This window comes from Chrysoperla carnea, chromosome 3, assembly GCF_905475395.1.
Source record: "Chrysoperla carnea chromosome 3, inChrCarn1.1, whole genome shotgun sequence".
Lineage (NCBI taxonomy): Eukaryota > Metazoa > Arthropoda > Insecta > Neuroptera > Chrysopidae > Chrysoperla > Chrysoperla carnea.
In genome coordinates, this window is record NC_058339.1 from 39152720 (window position 1) to 39171062 (window position 18343).

Genomic DNA, 18343 nt, shown 5'->3' on the forward strand with positions numbered 1-18343 from the left:
ATTTTAAATACATTATAAACATATCTAATCGGCTCTATCTATGCTTGGTGAAAAGACATCTTTCGTACTACTGTGGATATTATGAAGTTCCAGATTTTCTTGACTCTTTTTCGATAGGTTCTAATAAGTTTCTCATAGATCACAGCTACTAACACATGTTTGGTGTTGATCGATAATTGGGTAGATGATTTTATGCTATTAATTGCTGAATATGATATCAGTCAGGTGCACCACCGCGACAGGCCCCAATCATTCACACAAGTAAAAAATTTTCTGATTCGCTCCTCCTAGAATTTATAGGTAGCCCTGCCTTGGTGGTTGTCAAATTTAAAGACAAGTATCTCCATGGTATAAAGAAACAAGGATCCATGGAACATATTATGATTTACAACGCTAGTACATAAGCAGAAAATCATTTCCACCTAACCATTTGTTATATGTTCCAAGATAATTTTTACACCCTACTCGTGGGATCAGAATGGAATTGGTAGGGTGTCGAGTCAATAGTTTGGAGTTGCGAATAGCAATAGGAGGTATATCTACAAATTCTTCTCACGTTTAAGTTTTTAAAACTCTTAAAATTATTATCTTTCGTAATTTTTTTTTCTATTTTAAAATGTTATACCTAAAGGATTTCTGTTAAAAATATCCATTCTAATTAGAACAAGGTGTGAAATTATTCAATAATTTTTGCACTATTTTCAATTTGAATAATTTTAGACACATAATATATAATTAATAAAAAAAAATTTATCATCAACTGATCAACCCTGAAGCAATATATTGATACTGAAGAAAACATATAAAATGTAGTACAGAGTATATTTGAATATACCTCATTCTCTTCTTCATAATATTTTAAAGAGGTAAACTGGGGAGACTTTGGTCGTTTTATCAGATAATATAATCATTTTTGTTTTCAATGTGTTCAATAAACATATGCCTTTTAATAATATGTTAATTTCGATTATTAAAATTACATTTTTACATTATTATTTTTTTATTATGATTATGATTAATTTTTTTTACATTAAATGTATAAATATTCTAGTTAAGGTTATTCGATTAATATACAATCCATCATTATTATCATATTTTTTAAAATTATTAAGATTTCAATTGAAATTATCAATTAATATTTTTTTCTTTTATTATTTGATAGAGCTATCTATTTGCTTTTCTTTTTTATTCAGTTTATGGTTTCATTCATTTAAAGGATCTATCACACACGGTCTAGATATATTTTACAGTTTAAAGTTCAGCTTTTTCACAGTTTGTGAAGAAATCTTTATTTATAAATAGGATTGCAGATTAGTGCATTCAACATATCGATTAACCAAAAAATAGAAAACTTCTGACATCACCATAATTACCTTTATCTGTTTCTAGTATCATAGTTGCCAAACGGATTGTCAGATTTCAACGTGGTTTTTTACCTCCTTACAAATCCGTGCTAACCCGACCCCATTAAAGGCATGACCAATCCGTGATTCAGTGAATGAACGCAATCCAATTAACCAAAAAGCCAAAAACTCTGCACATCAGTGCTAAATCGACCTCATTTAAGGCAAGACAACCGGTGTACCACTGAGTGATCTGTTTTGCCCGGAGTGGTTTTAACAACGTATGTTTTGTTTCGAGTTGTTTTTGTGTTTAATTGTAATGAGCAGAGTTATTTAATACCAAGTTTTTCATGTTTGCTTCCGTTTATTAATTTGAATAATTTAATTGGAATCCTCATCAACATTTTCAAAATAACACATATGTAACTTTTAAAATAAAACATCCAGACTCTACTTTAATCAGTCACAAAGTAATAGTTTTATCACATTGGACTCAATGTAATTTTTATCTGCCTGATGGCCAAAATGTAATTTTTATTATGCTCAGAAATTTGATCTGGGAATAACTTCTTTGAATCATTATAAACCAGTTTATATTGATTCATGGATAGTCAAAATAGAAAAATATTTCTATTAAAAACTTAAAAAAGCTCTAGATAGAGATGTTTTTTGAGTTATTCTGCGGCAAATGTTTTTCGCGAGATTTACGAACATAAAAAACTTTAAATCTCATTATTGTAAAGGTAACATAATCGATCGAATCACCTTAAGGATAAAAGATAGATTAAATATAATAATATGTAGAATGTTGCTTAATCTATTTTCACTATTTATATATTCATATTTAAATGGTCTATTGTTTTATAGAAGAATATTATATTATATTATATTATAACATTTGATATGGGTTTGACGACTTGAAATAAAAATATCATTTCAAAAAAATGATGATAAAAATTTATTTATTTATTTATTTCGAATGTTTTGTTTGTTAAGTCCTATTGTTTCTAAATTATATGAACAAATTAATAATTTGGATTTGATGATTTTTGATAAAATTTTGCATTTAATTAAAATTTAAAAAAAGTAAGATATTTTCTAAAGATAAATAAAAATATTATATATTATATTTTAAAAGATTCTTATTTATTTAACACACATGTGTTGAATGTTTGATAATTAATCAAATTATTAACTAGTGGATGTATGGCATTTTTTTGAAGTACATTATTAAGAAAATGAGTAATTATATAGACAGCGATATTTCGTACCCGGTGCGCTCTTGCAAGGTCAGAACAATTAGAATTTATTTGTCATATTATTGCAAAGATTCTATTTTTGTTAAATTGAACATCGTCGTGGAAATAAATTCCTAATTTTTTTTCTAATTAGAAATTATAATTAATTAATATTTGTGGAAATAAACACAAAAAGCTTGATATTTTTTTAAATCCAATTTTCACAGATATTTTTGGAAATTAGTTAAAAACCATGGAGTCATATGAATTAAAGGAAACAACTGCCACTATAAGGAAAAAAGTCCTATCATTCGAAAAACAAACTTTTGCAGTAAATAAGAAAAACAAATTTCTACATCTGTATAAAATTTTGATTTTTTCAAATGCTTTCGATGTGTCAAAGTTGTTTTAATGTCCTAAATTAAACTTTGTGGTAACATTAAGATAATTTATTTTAAATCTTTTTCTTTTTAAAGGTAAAATTAAAATCACTGATCGGATTGTGACCTTCTAGTATCATAAAAAAGTTTATTTTTAGCCACCGAACTAAAAAAAAGGGTGTTATTTTTATTGTTTGACAACTATGTGTGTGTGTGTCAGTCTGTCTGTGGCCTCGTAGCGCCCAAACGGATGAACCGATTTTGATTTTTTGTTTCGTTTGAAAGGTAATTTAATGGAGAGTGTCCTTAGCTAACGAGCAAGACACGCAGAATCAGCAGGCATTGTCTGTGTCTTTTCCAACATAAGGCAATTTTGAAATATTAAAAGTTTACATAAATTTAAAATTATAAATCGTTTAAAATTCACTTTTTTAGGGATAAAAATAACAAATTTTAATTCATTCTGACAACGATGCACAGGAAATAATTTATTCTTTAACATAAATAATTAAGTATTTACAAGCTGGCTAGTTATTTAAAATTTAAACAAATAAGGACAATATACTATCGATTTGTCCCACGACGCCCTATAAAGATATCTACAATTTTATACATTTATTTAAATAAAATTGATAAATATATCACATCATATTGATAAATATACAATGAAAAAACTTAAAGAAACAACCAAAAAATTATAGATCACAAGTAATAAATTATTAAAATTTAAACTTTGAGAAAATATTTGAAAATATGAATATTATTTTAACCTCCGTGTACACAATATAACGTGGTTTTTATCTAGAGATATTGTTTTTATTTTATTTTATTTTTTTAAGGAAGTTCCTCAAAAAGTGAATGCATGAGGCTTTATTTTATTTATAAATTCTGTTAGAACTTCGGAAAATAAGACGAAACTTAAGAGTAAAATTTTTTGATATACACCATAATTTTTGAAATATTGATGCCCAAAAAATAGATTTAAAGAAAATCACTTATAGAAGAAATAACACCCAAATGATTGCCATTCATCACTTGAAATGAATTTTATGGAAAAACTGCCACTTTTCTTTATAAGAAAATATTTGTCATGGTTTTAACTAATGAATATTAGTTTTCCAAATTTTTCTTAAGAAAGAGAACCGCTCAACGCAAACTGTAAACAGTCCGAATCTATAAATACACCGTAATGGGTTTTAATAAATTTAACTACGAATAAATAAAGGGCATTAATGAGAATGCAAATAGACGATTTAAAGATTTTTTTAAGAAAATGATATGTGTTTGGCCTTTCTCAAGTAACGTTCTTAATTTGTCGATAATAGCTGAGAAATTGTTTTTGATATTTGAAATACGCATTTATATTGAAAAATAGTGCATTTTAATATAAAAGACCACTTAGAGGTACCAAGCAAGGACTAAGTGATAAAAAAGTCTATTAGAGCAATAAAAAATGTATATGGGTTCATTATCACCAGAAAATACGTTTTTAATTTTGTGACAATCAATGAATGAATATTCGATAAAATTTCATGTACTGTGTCCAAAACTGCTACGAGCATTTTGACTTCACGGGCGCGGGACATAGATTCAAATATCTTGTTAGGATAAATGATTATTATGTTTGTTATACAAATCAATGGTAGCCGTAAGTAAGAATAACATTTGCCATTGAAGTACGTTTTTCTAATTTGTTTTCTTTCTCGACATAATAATACATACTATGTAAAAATTTAAGCTGTATAACTATTGTGTATATGAGATAAACTTGCTGTTACGTAGCCGAGAGCCTTTCCTAAAAAGAGACGTAAAAGAAAATTGGAAACTACAATATTTAGACACATAATCGATAATTCATAAACGCACGGTTACATAAATTTTAAAACTTGATTTCTAATGTCATTTAAAAAAAAAAAAAAAAGTCTATGTACATGGATGTTATGTGAGTGTATTCTTCAGAGTACATTTTTTACTTACAAAAATTATATACAACATGTATGTGCTAGTATGTTTAGTGTACTCCTTTTTTGTGGAACTGATAGCTGAGTGGATTGTTTGTTTTAGGGCCCCCTGTAGACCAATATCATGCTGTGGTCCACAGCTGCGGCCCCTGGAGGGCTGTCACCCCGGTAAAACGACATTATATCTACCAATATTAAATCACTTACATTTTTGTTGAAATATCATATATATAATTTTTTTTTCAGTTTTTATTTAAATAAATATTAAATAATTCCAAAAATTACAAAAAACACATATATTTCCATTGACCCTTTAATTTGTATAAATAAATATTATTTATATGAAATTGTACCCCTAATGTGATGAGTTTTAAAAATATGGTTATTATAATATTAAAACAACAATTCTAAGCGAATAAACTACAAATAATAATTTTTTTGGGAAAAAAGGAACAAATTTTGATTTTTTTGACTTTCTATGTAATACAAGCTCATAGTTCCAAATTGTTTTATAAATCATTCTCAACGTAAATAATTGATTGTTAACGAGTAAGTTCTTATGCAGTGGAACCTCGATAGCTCGAACATCAAGCGAAATGCAAAAAATTTCGAGTTAATGGGTTTTCGATTTAACAAGTAGTTCGAAATACAGAGAATTTAATTGCTAAAATTTCGACTTTGAAAGACACAAACAGTAAGTAAACAAACAAAACGATGTTATCTCAGTTACAAAGGTTGCATATAAAATTCACTCGATGTCTCAGTTATAGAGGTAGCTATGATTAAATTGAATGAACGAATCCCAGATATACAGGTTTGAATCGTCCCACTAACAGAGGTAATTCTGTGCCGAAGTGTTGGGACCTCAACATGTGTTCCAGTTACTTATCCAAATTCCAATGTATTAAAAAATGGCTTTAAAAACACATAAATGGAAATTTTCTAGGTACTTTATTGTTATTTTTAAAATAAATGGATCTTATTATCTCTGAAGAAAAAAATACATAAAATTAGATTCAATTATACCCATTATGTATTTGGGAAATAAAACGTTATGCTTAGACACAAAAATTATTAACATGTACTATAATACTTAATTTATTCAAGGGTTGAATTAAAAATTTTTATCCTTAAATGTTGTCCTTAAAACAGTAAAAATGAGTGTTCTAAGAATTAAACAAAATTCGTTCTACATACACATTAACTAACTGCATGGTGAAAAATATCATATTTTTGAAAAATTTATACATATTTTTATACTTAACAGCAAGATATCAACAAAAATTTACTTACGCCCTATGGTGCACAAAAAACAGTCGACGACCAAGGAGCGATCCATAGATGTTGTGTATGATGCCATATCCAAGATAAACCAACAATTGTGGAGATAGATGGAGTTACCATGCATATATTCAACAAACAAGCGACGACGTAGTGTGAAGGGCGCGTTAAAATAACCAAAAATGAGATGTGTGACCGACCCCCAACCATTCCATCATCAGCAGAAAAACCAACATATAAAACAGAGAAAATATAATAAAGTATAATGTTAGTTATGTTTTAAATACTAAAAAAAAAATAACAGTATATCTTACTTTATGTGGTCATTTAACTAATTCTTTAGTACCATCAAAAAATTAATATTAATTAACACATCTGTGCCCAAAAAATAAGGTGACATCGTATTTATTTTGAAAATTCTTTATTTATTCTTCCAAATCAATTTCATCCCCTTCAAGGTAATCCCCTCCCGAGGCAATGCACTTATGCCAACGGATTTTCCAATCTTCAAAACACTGGTTGTAGTCACTTTCCGGGATTGCCTTCAGTTCCGTCTACGTTGCGGCTTGAATCTCCTCTCTCGTATCAATACGGTATCCCCGGAGCGGTCTTTTGAGCTTGCTGAACAGCCAGAAGTAACACGGAGCCAGATCAGGTGAATACGGTGGTTGCGGAACGATATGGGTTGAGTTTTTGACGAAATGATCACGAATTATGAATGCAGTAGGGGATGGTGCATTATCGTGGTGTAAAAACGATGAATTGTCTTTCCACAATTCCGACCTTTTTAGGAGGATAGCGTTACGCAAATGACGCATAACATTCAAATAATATTGCTTGTTGACTGTTTGGCCGGGCGGAAGGAATTCATAATACCCAACAAACGCGTGCAGTTTAAATTCCAATGTCACCTTATTTTTTTGACACAATATGTATATTAATTATTTTGTTCTTACAAATTTACAAAAGAGATATATTTTGGCAATTCATTTTATCAAGGATAGTAATTCGAGACACTGTTGTCAAAGAGTAACAATTGCTCCCTACGAAAATTTTTATTATCGGTGTATTCTCTTTCAGAGGATTCGGATGGTGAATTGACAAGCGTAAAATTAATGGAAAGTCATTAAAGAAGCTACTAAAATAAAAAGAAAATTGAATAGTAAATGCAAAAACATTTTGCCTGATACTTGAAATAATTTTATTTGAATATCTGAAAGGATTTTTAATAATTTTCAGCTTGTCGTGCAATTAAAAATTATATGGATTAATCCACGTTATATTATTTTGTTGTTGTGTATTTAAGAAATATAGTTAACGCCATGCAAGCAAGATATATTTAATATCAATTTAATAAGTACGTTGTAAATAATGTTAAATTTTAAACATAATATTATCTTAACAATATATGACATATATTTTATTTTATATATATATATATATATATATACTTATGACATTAAATACTTATTTTAATGATTAATTAGTTACCTTGTCATCAAATTGTTACGTACGTATAGATAGATATTTTATGTATGACGGAATACGGACCTATACTTTTGTCAAAGACAATCCTTAAATTTAGTAAACTATGTATAAAACATACAAGTTGATCGATTAATGTTGATTTAATCAAATTTAATGTTATAAATTTTTCAAATCAAATTTAATGTTCTAAAGGTTCAGCACAAATTTTCGGTTAACAAAATTGTATAGAATCCAATTTTGAATAAAATTTGCATTTATGATCTTTTTATAATGTGAACGAGGAGCGCTTGAAGAAAGTTTTAATGTTAAACGTATTACCGAAAAATTTGTAGAAAATAGACACTATAATCCAAGCCCGCATACGACTCACGTCTAGCCGCCATTTTTAGTCAAAGTATTTGACGACTCCCGATTAACAGGTAGTGTGGCTGATGTACCATTGTTGTCACTGAAATCAGATTAAGATAGTGCTAATATATGTGGTTGCTCTCGCTTTTTGCGACTAATCGTAGTAGCTAAGCGTATTTTTCGATATTTAGTTGACTAAAAACTGTTCAATATTTTGGTTGCTACAAAATTAACATTGCCCTCGTGATAAGATTTTCGTTAAATTGTCTTTATAGGTAGAATTGTCGAGTAAGATTGTAGTTAAGCATGAATGAATCTTTAACGATTGAAGAAACAGTATTTTTTTTAAGTTTAAAATAAATATTTTTTAAGCATCAGGCTTCTCCTTAATAAAATATCATTTAATAATTTTTTTGTAAAGTGTTATCTACTATAATATCTTAACCAGTTTTTAAACAGTCTGTATATGACTTGTCAGTGTACGTTATTATCATTTTTACAATATTTATCATTTATATTTAATACCTAATAATAATTTTTATATAATAATTCCAGATGGTTGTATTTTTATATAAATGTACCTTTCCACGGATAAAACTCCTTTTCATATTATGAGAAAGAAAGATATTCATGTCAACATGTAGATATATATTGAAATTGGCTAAGCGTTAACACTATCTATCATTTCTATTTACAAAAACAACTACCACTTATTAAATATTTAATTATTTAATAACTTGCTAAATACTTTCAGGTTTCAGCTGTTCTCATCGATCTTTGCAAGGTTCCTTGCAGGTAACTGGACAGATTCACATAAGCAAAGTTGTCTACGTAGGCTGACCAGTGGCGGATTTAAGGAGTGGCAAAGGAGTAGTTATTCGCTGGGCCCTCGAAAAAAGGTACACACAAGAGGACCCGAAGTATATTTACGAAGACTAAAAAAAGGCGGAAAAAGACAAAATTTATATAAGAAAGTACGAGAGTACGACAGGAGATCCAGATTCGGCAACACGCTACGGTGAATTTTGATTAATCTCTCTACAAGTTAAGATTTGAACTTAAAGACCTTCGAAACTACGATCAGGGAACGAAGGAAGGTAATTGATTTTTATGATTAGAAAGCATACAGAAATGAAAGAACACATTTCGTGTTTTTACAGATACCCAACGTTTTCACAAAAAAAAAAAACTATTAACCACGATTTATGCATACAGACATTAAAAAATTCATTTTGCGTTTTCACAGATTGACTGTAACTATACGGTTTCCTCTTTTCGAATTTCCACTTTGCTACAGCGTATCTTTGAAGCTCGCGCCGCCATATTGAAAAAAAGCGTCGAAAACCAATTTCTGGAAAATATCTCCTTTCCGATTCATTTTACGAGGAAAATATTTGCATGTAAAACTTGAAAAATTTCCTACTAAAATGAGATGTTCAAATATTTGTCTCGAAAAATGACTCGGAAAGAAGATATCGTCAAAAGAGAGGTAGAGAAGAGAAAAGAGGTAGCAAAGTTAAAACCCAAACTAGAGAATTTGATACTCGTGCAGTTATGCCTGTGCAGGCAAGTAACTAGCACACATGGAGTCCATTGAAACGTGAGTAGTCGGTTTTAAGGATGACTGGCGTTAAATGTGAATAAGATAGCAAAATTTTAAACACATGTAAATTGATTTTTGGATGAAATTAATATTTTATTACTATCTATCGATGAATTTTTTCTGGGCTTTTAATTTCCGTTTCTATTCAATAAGTAAAAGGATTTAATATAATTCTTCATGAATTTTATTCATAATTTGAAATGTTTTGAAACTTTATTGTTGGTCCTATTTTATATTTGTAATAAATTAGTACAAAATTTACATAATATAAAATTTAGTTTGCTGCAATTACTGTTCAAAACTTATTTTTATAATATCATGATATCTAGAAAATAGTTGAAAATCAACATTCTAACAAGATTATTCACCATCTTCCGGGAAATGTCGGATAAATTCTAGATTTAGATTTCGGGGGGTCGAAAAGATAAAAGTGGGACAACTATATCTGGTTACTAAAGAACTCTTTTGAAACAGGATTTTAACTGGTCTAAACATAGAATTACTACACATAAAACATTAAAACTCAATTGAATGCTCGTTTACTTCTCATATATTTCTGTTTTATTATGATTATTGTTTTTAGTATTGTTATCATTACTATTTTCATTCAGTTTAATTACAACAACACACAAGTAAGTAAGTATAAAACTATTAATTATATTCTCATTTCTTGTATATAATTATTTTTGCTTCTATAATATAAATAAATAAATAAGAGTATAAAAATATATTTTTTTATATTATTATTATGTAGATAATATCAATTGTTGTTAATTTCTGCTATTATCCATTTTACAGTTAAAAATGAATATCATATAATCTATATAATATGATGACATTACAAACAAAATACATGTAATCATATATATTTGTATGTAATTGTCTTGAATTTGTTGTGTATTCTGACCGATATCCTTCGTAAAATGAACATCTTCTTTGAATATGGAAGTAATGGGGAAAATTTGAAAGATTTCATTCATTTCTGATATTGTAATTTAAAAGATATTTTTTATAATCCTTACGCGGTATTAATGATTTAAAAAAAGGTAGTCATGGAGACTGTCGACGAAAGTGAAAACTTAAAACTTTGGAATAACTGGTCTTTCGCCTGATTGGAGCCTTGAGCAGTGAAGCTCTCTGCGCTTGCAATTTTAAATAATCTCATAATAATAACCTCAATACTATTTAAATATCTGTCCACAATTCTAGACAAGTATGGTGGGAGCGCAAATAAATACATTTGAATAGCAAGATGTAATGTAATATATTATTTATATGCGTTTCCACCATTTATTTCATGACTATTAATTTTTTACTGCGGAACTCTCAAAAACAATTTGTATTGTCCACTTGAACTCACAAAATATTTATCAAAATCGGTCCATCCGTTCAGGAGGAGTTCAATTACAAACACATGCGATGACAGTGGCGGTGATGCGAGTTATATGATTTTTGTTCACCCAAAAAGTACTCAACGTGCCAAAAGAAGTTTTCATTTCAAAAATTGCCACGCGGCTATAACTTTGTATGACGATTTCTAATGACAAACTGGAAACTTTATTATTTGGAAAAATTCGTGAAAATACGATTGGATGAATATATCAAAGAGTCGGGGAAGTTTTAAATTATGCTAAAAATAAATAAATATAATAAAGTATGCACGTTGTGATTTTTAGTTGATTTTTCAACGGTTTTTTTTGTCTTATATTGTAATAAAAGCATGCTTTCATATTAGTTACTGCTGTTGTTTATTACTATATACGCGTAGCATCATTCTTTTATATTACAAGGAAATAAAAATATTTTTCTAGTTTAGTTTTTCAGTTTGTTTCTGGTGTTCCGTAGAAGAAACTAAAACAAAATAATTCAGATAAAGAATCCAATTAAGTGGAAGTTAACTTTTGTTAGTACTTCAAACTAACTTGGGTGTTTTATATCTATCATAAATTTGAATATAAAAACTACTTTTAAAAGGACAAGCTTTTATTGTACTAAAAACTTGTAAAAGTTGAAGGCGCTCAAATTAAAATATCAAGGACGATTCGGAGCACTTCAAGCTTTTACAAATAGTTACATATATATGAGCAACTCATACAAATACTTATTTTCTACTTTTTAGTACAATAAAAGATTTTCACGATTTTTGACACCCCCTACCCACACATAAGGTTTCTCGAGTCCCCCTCCCCCATCTTATTTAAGATTCAATCTCGTTTTGTCGAGTAATAAAACGTTATTAGAAAAGGATGAGTTACACTAAAACTCACGGTTTGACGTAAGTTAAATATTTTTATTCTTTCTTTTAGCACAGAGACTTTAGTTAGTGATGTACATACATTGTTTCTAATATTAAAATTCAACTTATAAAATCTTACGTAAGAATGGGTTTTATCTCCTCTCCCCACATAAGAACATGAATAGATTTTTAAACCCCACAACCCCCCAAATGTACTAATGTACATTTGGGGGGTTGTGAGGCTTACGTAATGAATGAATAGCCGCCCCTTATTCGAATTTATGACAAATGAATAGCACCACAATTAGTTTGAAATATTATCAAAAGTTGACTTCCAGTTATTTGCTTTCGAAATGTTTAACACCAGACCAGATACCCAAAATAATACTGATGGAATAAATGTGCAGAATCTATTATGTTACCTAAAATGGCTTTAGAAAGATATAAGTACACGCAAATAGTGAATCAAGGTACAACAGTCTCCCATATCCATAACAATCTTTTTCAACATTTTGTATTATTTATAAAGCAAAATTATTATAAATCCTACTTAGTAATTTGTTTTTCCTTTTTACCATAAATTTTAACAATGTGGATGTTATTCATGCTTTATGGTACATTATTCTCATTCCCGTCTCATTCGTCGGTTTTTTTTTAGTTTAGTTTTTATTAAAGTTGTAGTTAGTGAAATTACTTTTATTTTTAATTTGTTTTCATGTCCTCTAGCTATTTCCGATACAAACAACGCCCATTGTTTGTTACTTCTAACTAAATATAACAAACAATGATAAACATGCAACCAACACAAATAGGTATATTTTATATACGAATATAACGAAAAAAAAACCACCACAGAAAAAAAAAGAAATATATATATAAAATTTTTTAAAATTTAATTAAATATTGTTGTAATTGGTTAAACATGTTGGGAAAAAAACAGAACTGTTTTAAGAAGAACTTTTCTATTCTACTTTGATGATGTAAAAGTTTCGGAAAGTTTTATAAAAATATCCAAGATTTTTATTAATTAATAGAAAAAATATACATTTCCTAAGAATTGAACTAATGCCCTGTGAAACGTTATCATCTATCCAGATTTGATCGAAAAACGCCCGAAATCGTGTATTCTTTCCCGGATCTCGTTATCAACATAAATTCTTCAGAATTCGGTAAAAGAGGATATTTTTTGATTATTTGTTTCATATTCAGGTTAATTCGAAAATTTATTTAATTACTAGCTTGATATCGCTGGGCTTAACATTAACTCTTGCTCTCGATTATCCCTCTTCCATAACACTCGAAATACGGGTAGGGATTGTTTAACACAAGTAAAATGTACAGAATTAAATTTTTTAAATAGGTATCAGATCAGGTGACCATGAATTGTATCTCGCTCATTAGAAATCTTGTGTTATCTCATGTGTTATTCTGATGTATGAGCTATGATATTGTTAAGTATCATTCAAATCAATTCATTAGTTTTTGTGAGAAAGCGCGAGCGTAACAAAAACACAACAAACAAACAAACCAATAAACATCCTTACTTTCACATTTATCATATGTGAGGATGAAAAAACTGGATATTCAAAATATCGAACAGTATTATATTCGGTGGTATAATTAGACTATACGATTCTTCCTTTTCCTCTAACTTCCCATAGTTCTAACATAATTTCCCATCAAAATTCGGAACGGAAGTAACAAATAATATCACACAATCACTTATTGATAAAGTACCCAAAGACACAAGTATTTCAAGATGTGTATTTAGCAATGATACAACAAATATGCTATCGAAGTAAAACTATTACTAGAAATGAATTAATTTTCTGATTTTCCCCGATTATCTTAAAAATAACTCTTTTCTAAAATATTTTGGGCATTGAAAATTCTAAATGATTAAAAGTATTTAATAAATGGAAGTAAGAAATTTTTCCAAAAAATAAATTTTTGAATTAAATTTTTTTAAATATAAATATTGTTTAAAATATTTAAATAACAGAACATTATTATTGTTACTATAAAAACAAAGTAAATTTTTTGTTATAATCAATACCCATTTACCTAATGAGTTTTAAGTAAGGCAATTACAAATTTTTGAATTTGTGATAACATCAAAAAATTAATGTAAACATACATTTAACCCTATAATAAACCATCACAAATGACATTTATCAAATATAATCATACAATCAACTAATTTTTTTTTAGTAATCATAATATGTTATTAGGGTCAGGAAAAATCTAGTTTGGAAGGTATAAACAGTATTTATGACATATTTATTGAATTTTACTTTCAGACATTCTGTCTATATGTGTCCAATGGAGGTCATAAACTATTTATATATTTTACACAATTTTTTAATTATTGTACTCTTATAAATAAAAACTATACAGCTCAATTTTTGTTTTAAATCATTTGATCTTCTTAATACATGGGAATTACTGTATTCGGAACAAAATACATAAATTCTGGTATCAAACACAAAAAAAAATTTCATTTAAAGAGTATGATAACTATAGACCCATACATACATTCTGCACAAAAATCAAACGGATCTATATAGAGTACTATATATAATAAAATGTGCGTTTTTTGTGACACAGAGTATACAAAAAAAAAGTAGTCTATGAATTGACTAGACCAGTAAAAGAGCAGGCTATTTGTTATAAGACAAGTTCTTTCATACATTTGAACATTTTTTTGCAAATTACTATGGTTTCTTTGAAAAAATCGGGAGACAAATTATGTTTTGGAATTTGATGAAACTCAGTGGAAGGGGTAATTTTGATCCAAAAAGTATAAAAGTCAGGTTAATTTAGTGAATCGATGCAGAGTTTCTGAGATATCACAATATTTGGATTGATTTTAGTCCGTATCTCAAAAACTATTCGTCCAATCAACAAATGTACCCGATTTTTGTACTTATTAGGTCAAAATTACCTTAATTATTGAGTTTTATCGAAATTGGAGATCACTAAAATTTTTCGATTTTTTGCAATTTTTTTAAGGGTTTCTGAGATATCGCAATATTTGGATTGATTTTAGTCCGTATCTCAAAAACTATTCGACCAGTCAACAAATGCACTCATTTCAGTTAAATTAGCCGATCTATTGTCAAAATCTAAACTAATAACAAGTAACCATAATAATTTTTCTTACTGTTCTGTTTTTCTCAATAGTTCATGACAAATTTCAAATTATCATTACCAATTATTTTCACATTTAAGAGGCGTAGATAAAATTTTGTACTATGTACGTGTGATAACACATTATTAACGTACTTCTACGATTTGCCAACTCATAATACGCACTCATTGTGCAAATTTTGCATGCGTACGTTAAAAATACTAACACTTGAATCGTAAACTACTTTTTCTTAACCCAATAGCATTAAAATTGGGAAAAATATTGTCTTGAAAATTACTTACATTATAGAAAATATTGAGTCGTGAAAGATATAACTTACCGCAAAACAGTCCTGAAACAAGCAAAATAAAATTAATACTACATAATAATTACAAGTTCGACTTAGATATTAAAAAAAAAGGTGTAATTAATACATGTGTATTGGTAATGTGTAAATGTTTTTTAAAAGGACCATAAACTTTTAATTCACCTGTGCCAAATTGAAAATAATAATTTGTGTATTTTACGTTACTTTATGTATGCACTTATTACAAACAATTATTTAGTAATAATATCAACGTTAATAAATTTAAATTAATTATATGATTCTTTTAACATGACTTTAATCTCTTCTGTGTACCCTTTCTTAATAATATCTTCCCTGAAAATATAGACTTATGCACTGTAAGGCTCTCGAAGATTAAGGAGTCGGGGCTAAGGTGAGTTATAAATCTGTTGTAAAACTCTTTGAACACAAATTTATGGGATTTTGGGTTTGATTAATTTCTTTAGTTAAAATAAGTTGAAATTTGGTATGAAGAGTTGCTTAATAATAGAGTTGCGCAAAAGAGATGGTTCATTTCAGCAATTTGGAAGGTTTTTCCAGGACGAACCGATTTTTTCGACGTTCTTGGGACTTTTTGAAGCTGTACAGTCTCTGCTGCTTTACAGCTTTACGGCTGTACAGCTATAGAGCCTCTCTAAATTAAGGCAGAAGAGTTGGAAATTAGTATGTAGATTCAGTACATGTTAGAGAAGTGCCTTTTAAGGGTTGGAACTATTCCTTATGATATTTCCTTTATTTTGAAATATCATATTTTTTCGCGGTTTTGGAGTTTTTCGAACCACTACAGCCTCACCAAATTGAGACAGAGGATTGGAAACTTTTCCTAGAATTGCGTTCACGGTAAGGAAGTGCTTTTCCAAAGTGTCGATTCATCGGATTTCCTTACCACTGTTTTATGTTAAGTTTTCATACGTTCATAAACATGAAATGTCAAAAATTCTATTTCAATAAAAACAATATAATAATAATTAGCATATAATGTAGGGGAAATAATACCTTAGAGATGGAATTCTGCTACTCAAAAGTTTTTTTTTTCTTTTTGGTTACAAACACTATAATTTTTAATAATATGAATTCTCTCTAAATTCACTTGTCGAAGCCAAGCACAGGTTTATATATATTTTAACATTAGTGCAGTTGTTTTACAGAAGAGAGAATATTATTATAGACAGCGATTAAATACTTTAATTATAGTTGTATTTCTCATAGACAGGTGTCCGATTCGCGCGGCTTTTAACATTACCCGTATACATATACTTATTATTTTTCATTAAATATTATTTAGTAAAGTCAGTTAATTCACAAATTGAGATCAAGCCATCAAATAATATTTATAGGATCATACATTTAAGTTCGTTGAGTGTCCAACTTTAGATGTCTGATTTTCTTTGAAACTATACTTACTATGTCCTTAAAATAAATGTCCTTGGGAAATAAAAAATTAAATGCAGATATTAAGATTCTAAAAGTGGTTTTTTAGCTTTTTAATAAAATGTTTACACAACAAAGTGTAGTATGTAAAATATCAAGTAACAATATATACCGTTGATCTTTCAACGGATTTGTTGGCTCATATTATTTAGTCGTTATTATTTACAAATTATACTTAAATTTATTTTATGCAGGTAAATGATTAATACACTGTTTGAAAATATTATGGAAAAATTACTTATGGTTTATGGACCCAAAAAAACGATGGCTAAATAAGTGGAATATAAAATGTGCACCACAGTTCAAATGAATCAATCGGCTGATTTCATGGCCTCATTGTTTGGGACACAGATCGAAAACGTGAGAAAGAATACTTTCAATTTCAACTTCTTGAAATATTTTATTCCAGCTCATTTTTAGGTATATATGGATGTTTATGGGAGACTTATGGATGAGAATGTTAACGATTTGTCGTTATAGCCGAAACATGAGTTTATAGAATCCCTAATAAACTTGTGGAAGATCAAACGGAACAAAAAATGGAAGAAAAAATTTCGTCTTAAAGTAAGAATATTGCTCAGCAAAGCAGATAATTCACAGTAGTTTTTCATAAAAGGCACACATGCAAAGTGGGGACAAACAATGAGCGATTAAAGAGCGATTTTTTAAATAGTCTTGATTTTCTGATTATCATGACAAGATTTCGTTACTTTTAAAAAGACAAATACCAAAAGAATCAAGAATAACAAATTTACATTCTACAATATTGTGAATTTTTAACAAGACCAAATTTTCATATTTTTTTTTTTTTTACTGTAAATAAATCGATACAGTTACGCTATCGTATCAAATTTATTACCCTTTTTCGATGGGACTTGAGCTCTTTTACCTTAAATTTGGTTATTCGATAATCGAATTTCTGATTGAGTGATGAAGTTGAAAAAAATATAAATAACTCAAATTTTTTATTTTCCCGTGAAATTCAAGAAACCAAGAGTTAAATGTACTGCCCAAAAACCAAAAAAAAAAAAATTACCACCTCAATAACAGTATATTCAGAGAAAATATAGATACACAGTTTGAGCACATAAATATATTTTTTGATACAGGTAAAAAGAAGCAGTGGAGTAAAGGGGATTGTGTGAAACGGGGTTGTTTGTTGGATATAAAAAAAGTAAAAATATGTTTATAAATGAATGTTATTCTGTGTTAGTTTGTTTGGTTGCATGTTTTATGTCGTGTTTGAGGGCAAACAAGTACCTTTATATTCTACACCGAGTGTCTAAGCAATCCTTTTAAATTCGCTAATTTTTTTCATATTCAAAATGAAAGTTTCATTTAAGGTTTGGTAAGGAAATTTAGAAATACACATTCTTAAATCTTGTGCTGTCCATCCTAAACGGGTGAACCGATTTTGATTTGTTTTGTTTCGTTTGAATGTTAATTTAATGGAGAGTGTTCTTAGCTATGTTTCAAATGCGAGTTTAGGGTTCCGTATCCGAAACAAATAAAAACTAGGCATTGATCTTCAAAATCGGTTCAGTTTGGAGAAGGCTTT

General features: G+C 28.5%; 1 protein-coding gene across 1 annotated transcript in view; it reads right to left on the bottom strand.

The window, feature by feature from the left end:
- LOC123295464 (ankyrin repeat domain-containing protein SOWAHB) overlaps positions 1-18343 on the bottom strand; it is a 260344-nt gene that overhangs the window by 52561 nt on the left and 189440 nt on the right. Inside the window, exons 6-7 of the mRNA XM_044876830.1 lie at positions 15349-15360; positions 8274-8279 (exon numbers count right to left, since the gene is read on the bottom strand). Coding sequence (XP_044732765.1) covers positions 8274-8279; positions 15349-15360 — 18 coding nt within the window. The remainder of the gene's footprint in view (positions 1-8273; positions 8280-15348; positions 15361-18343) is intronic.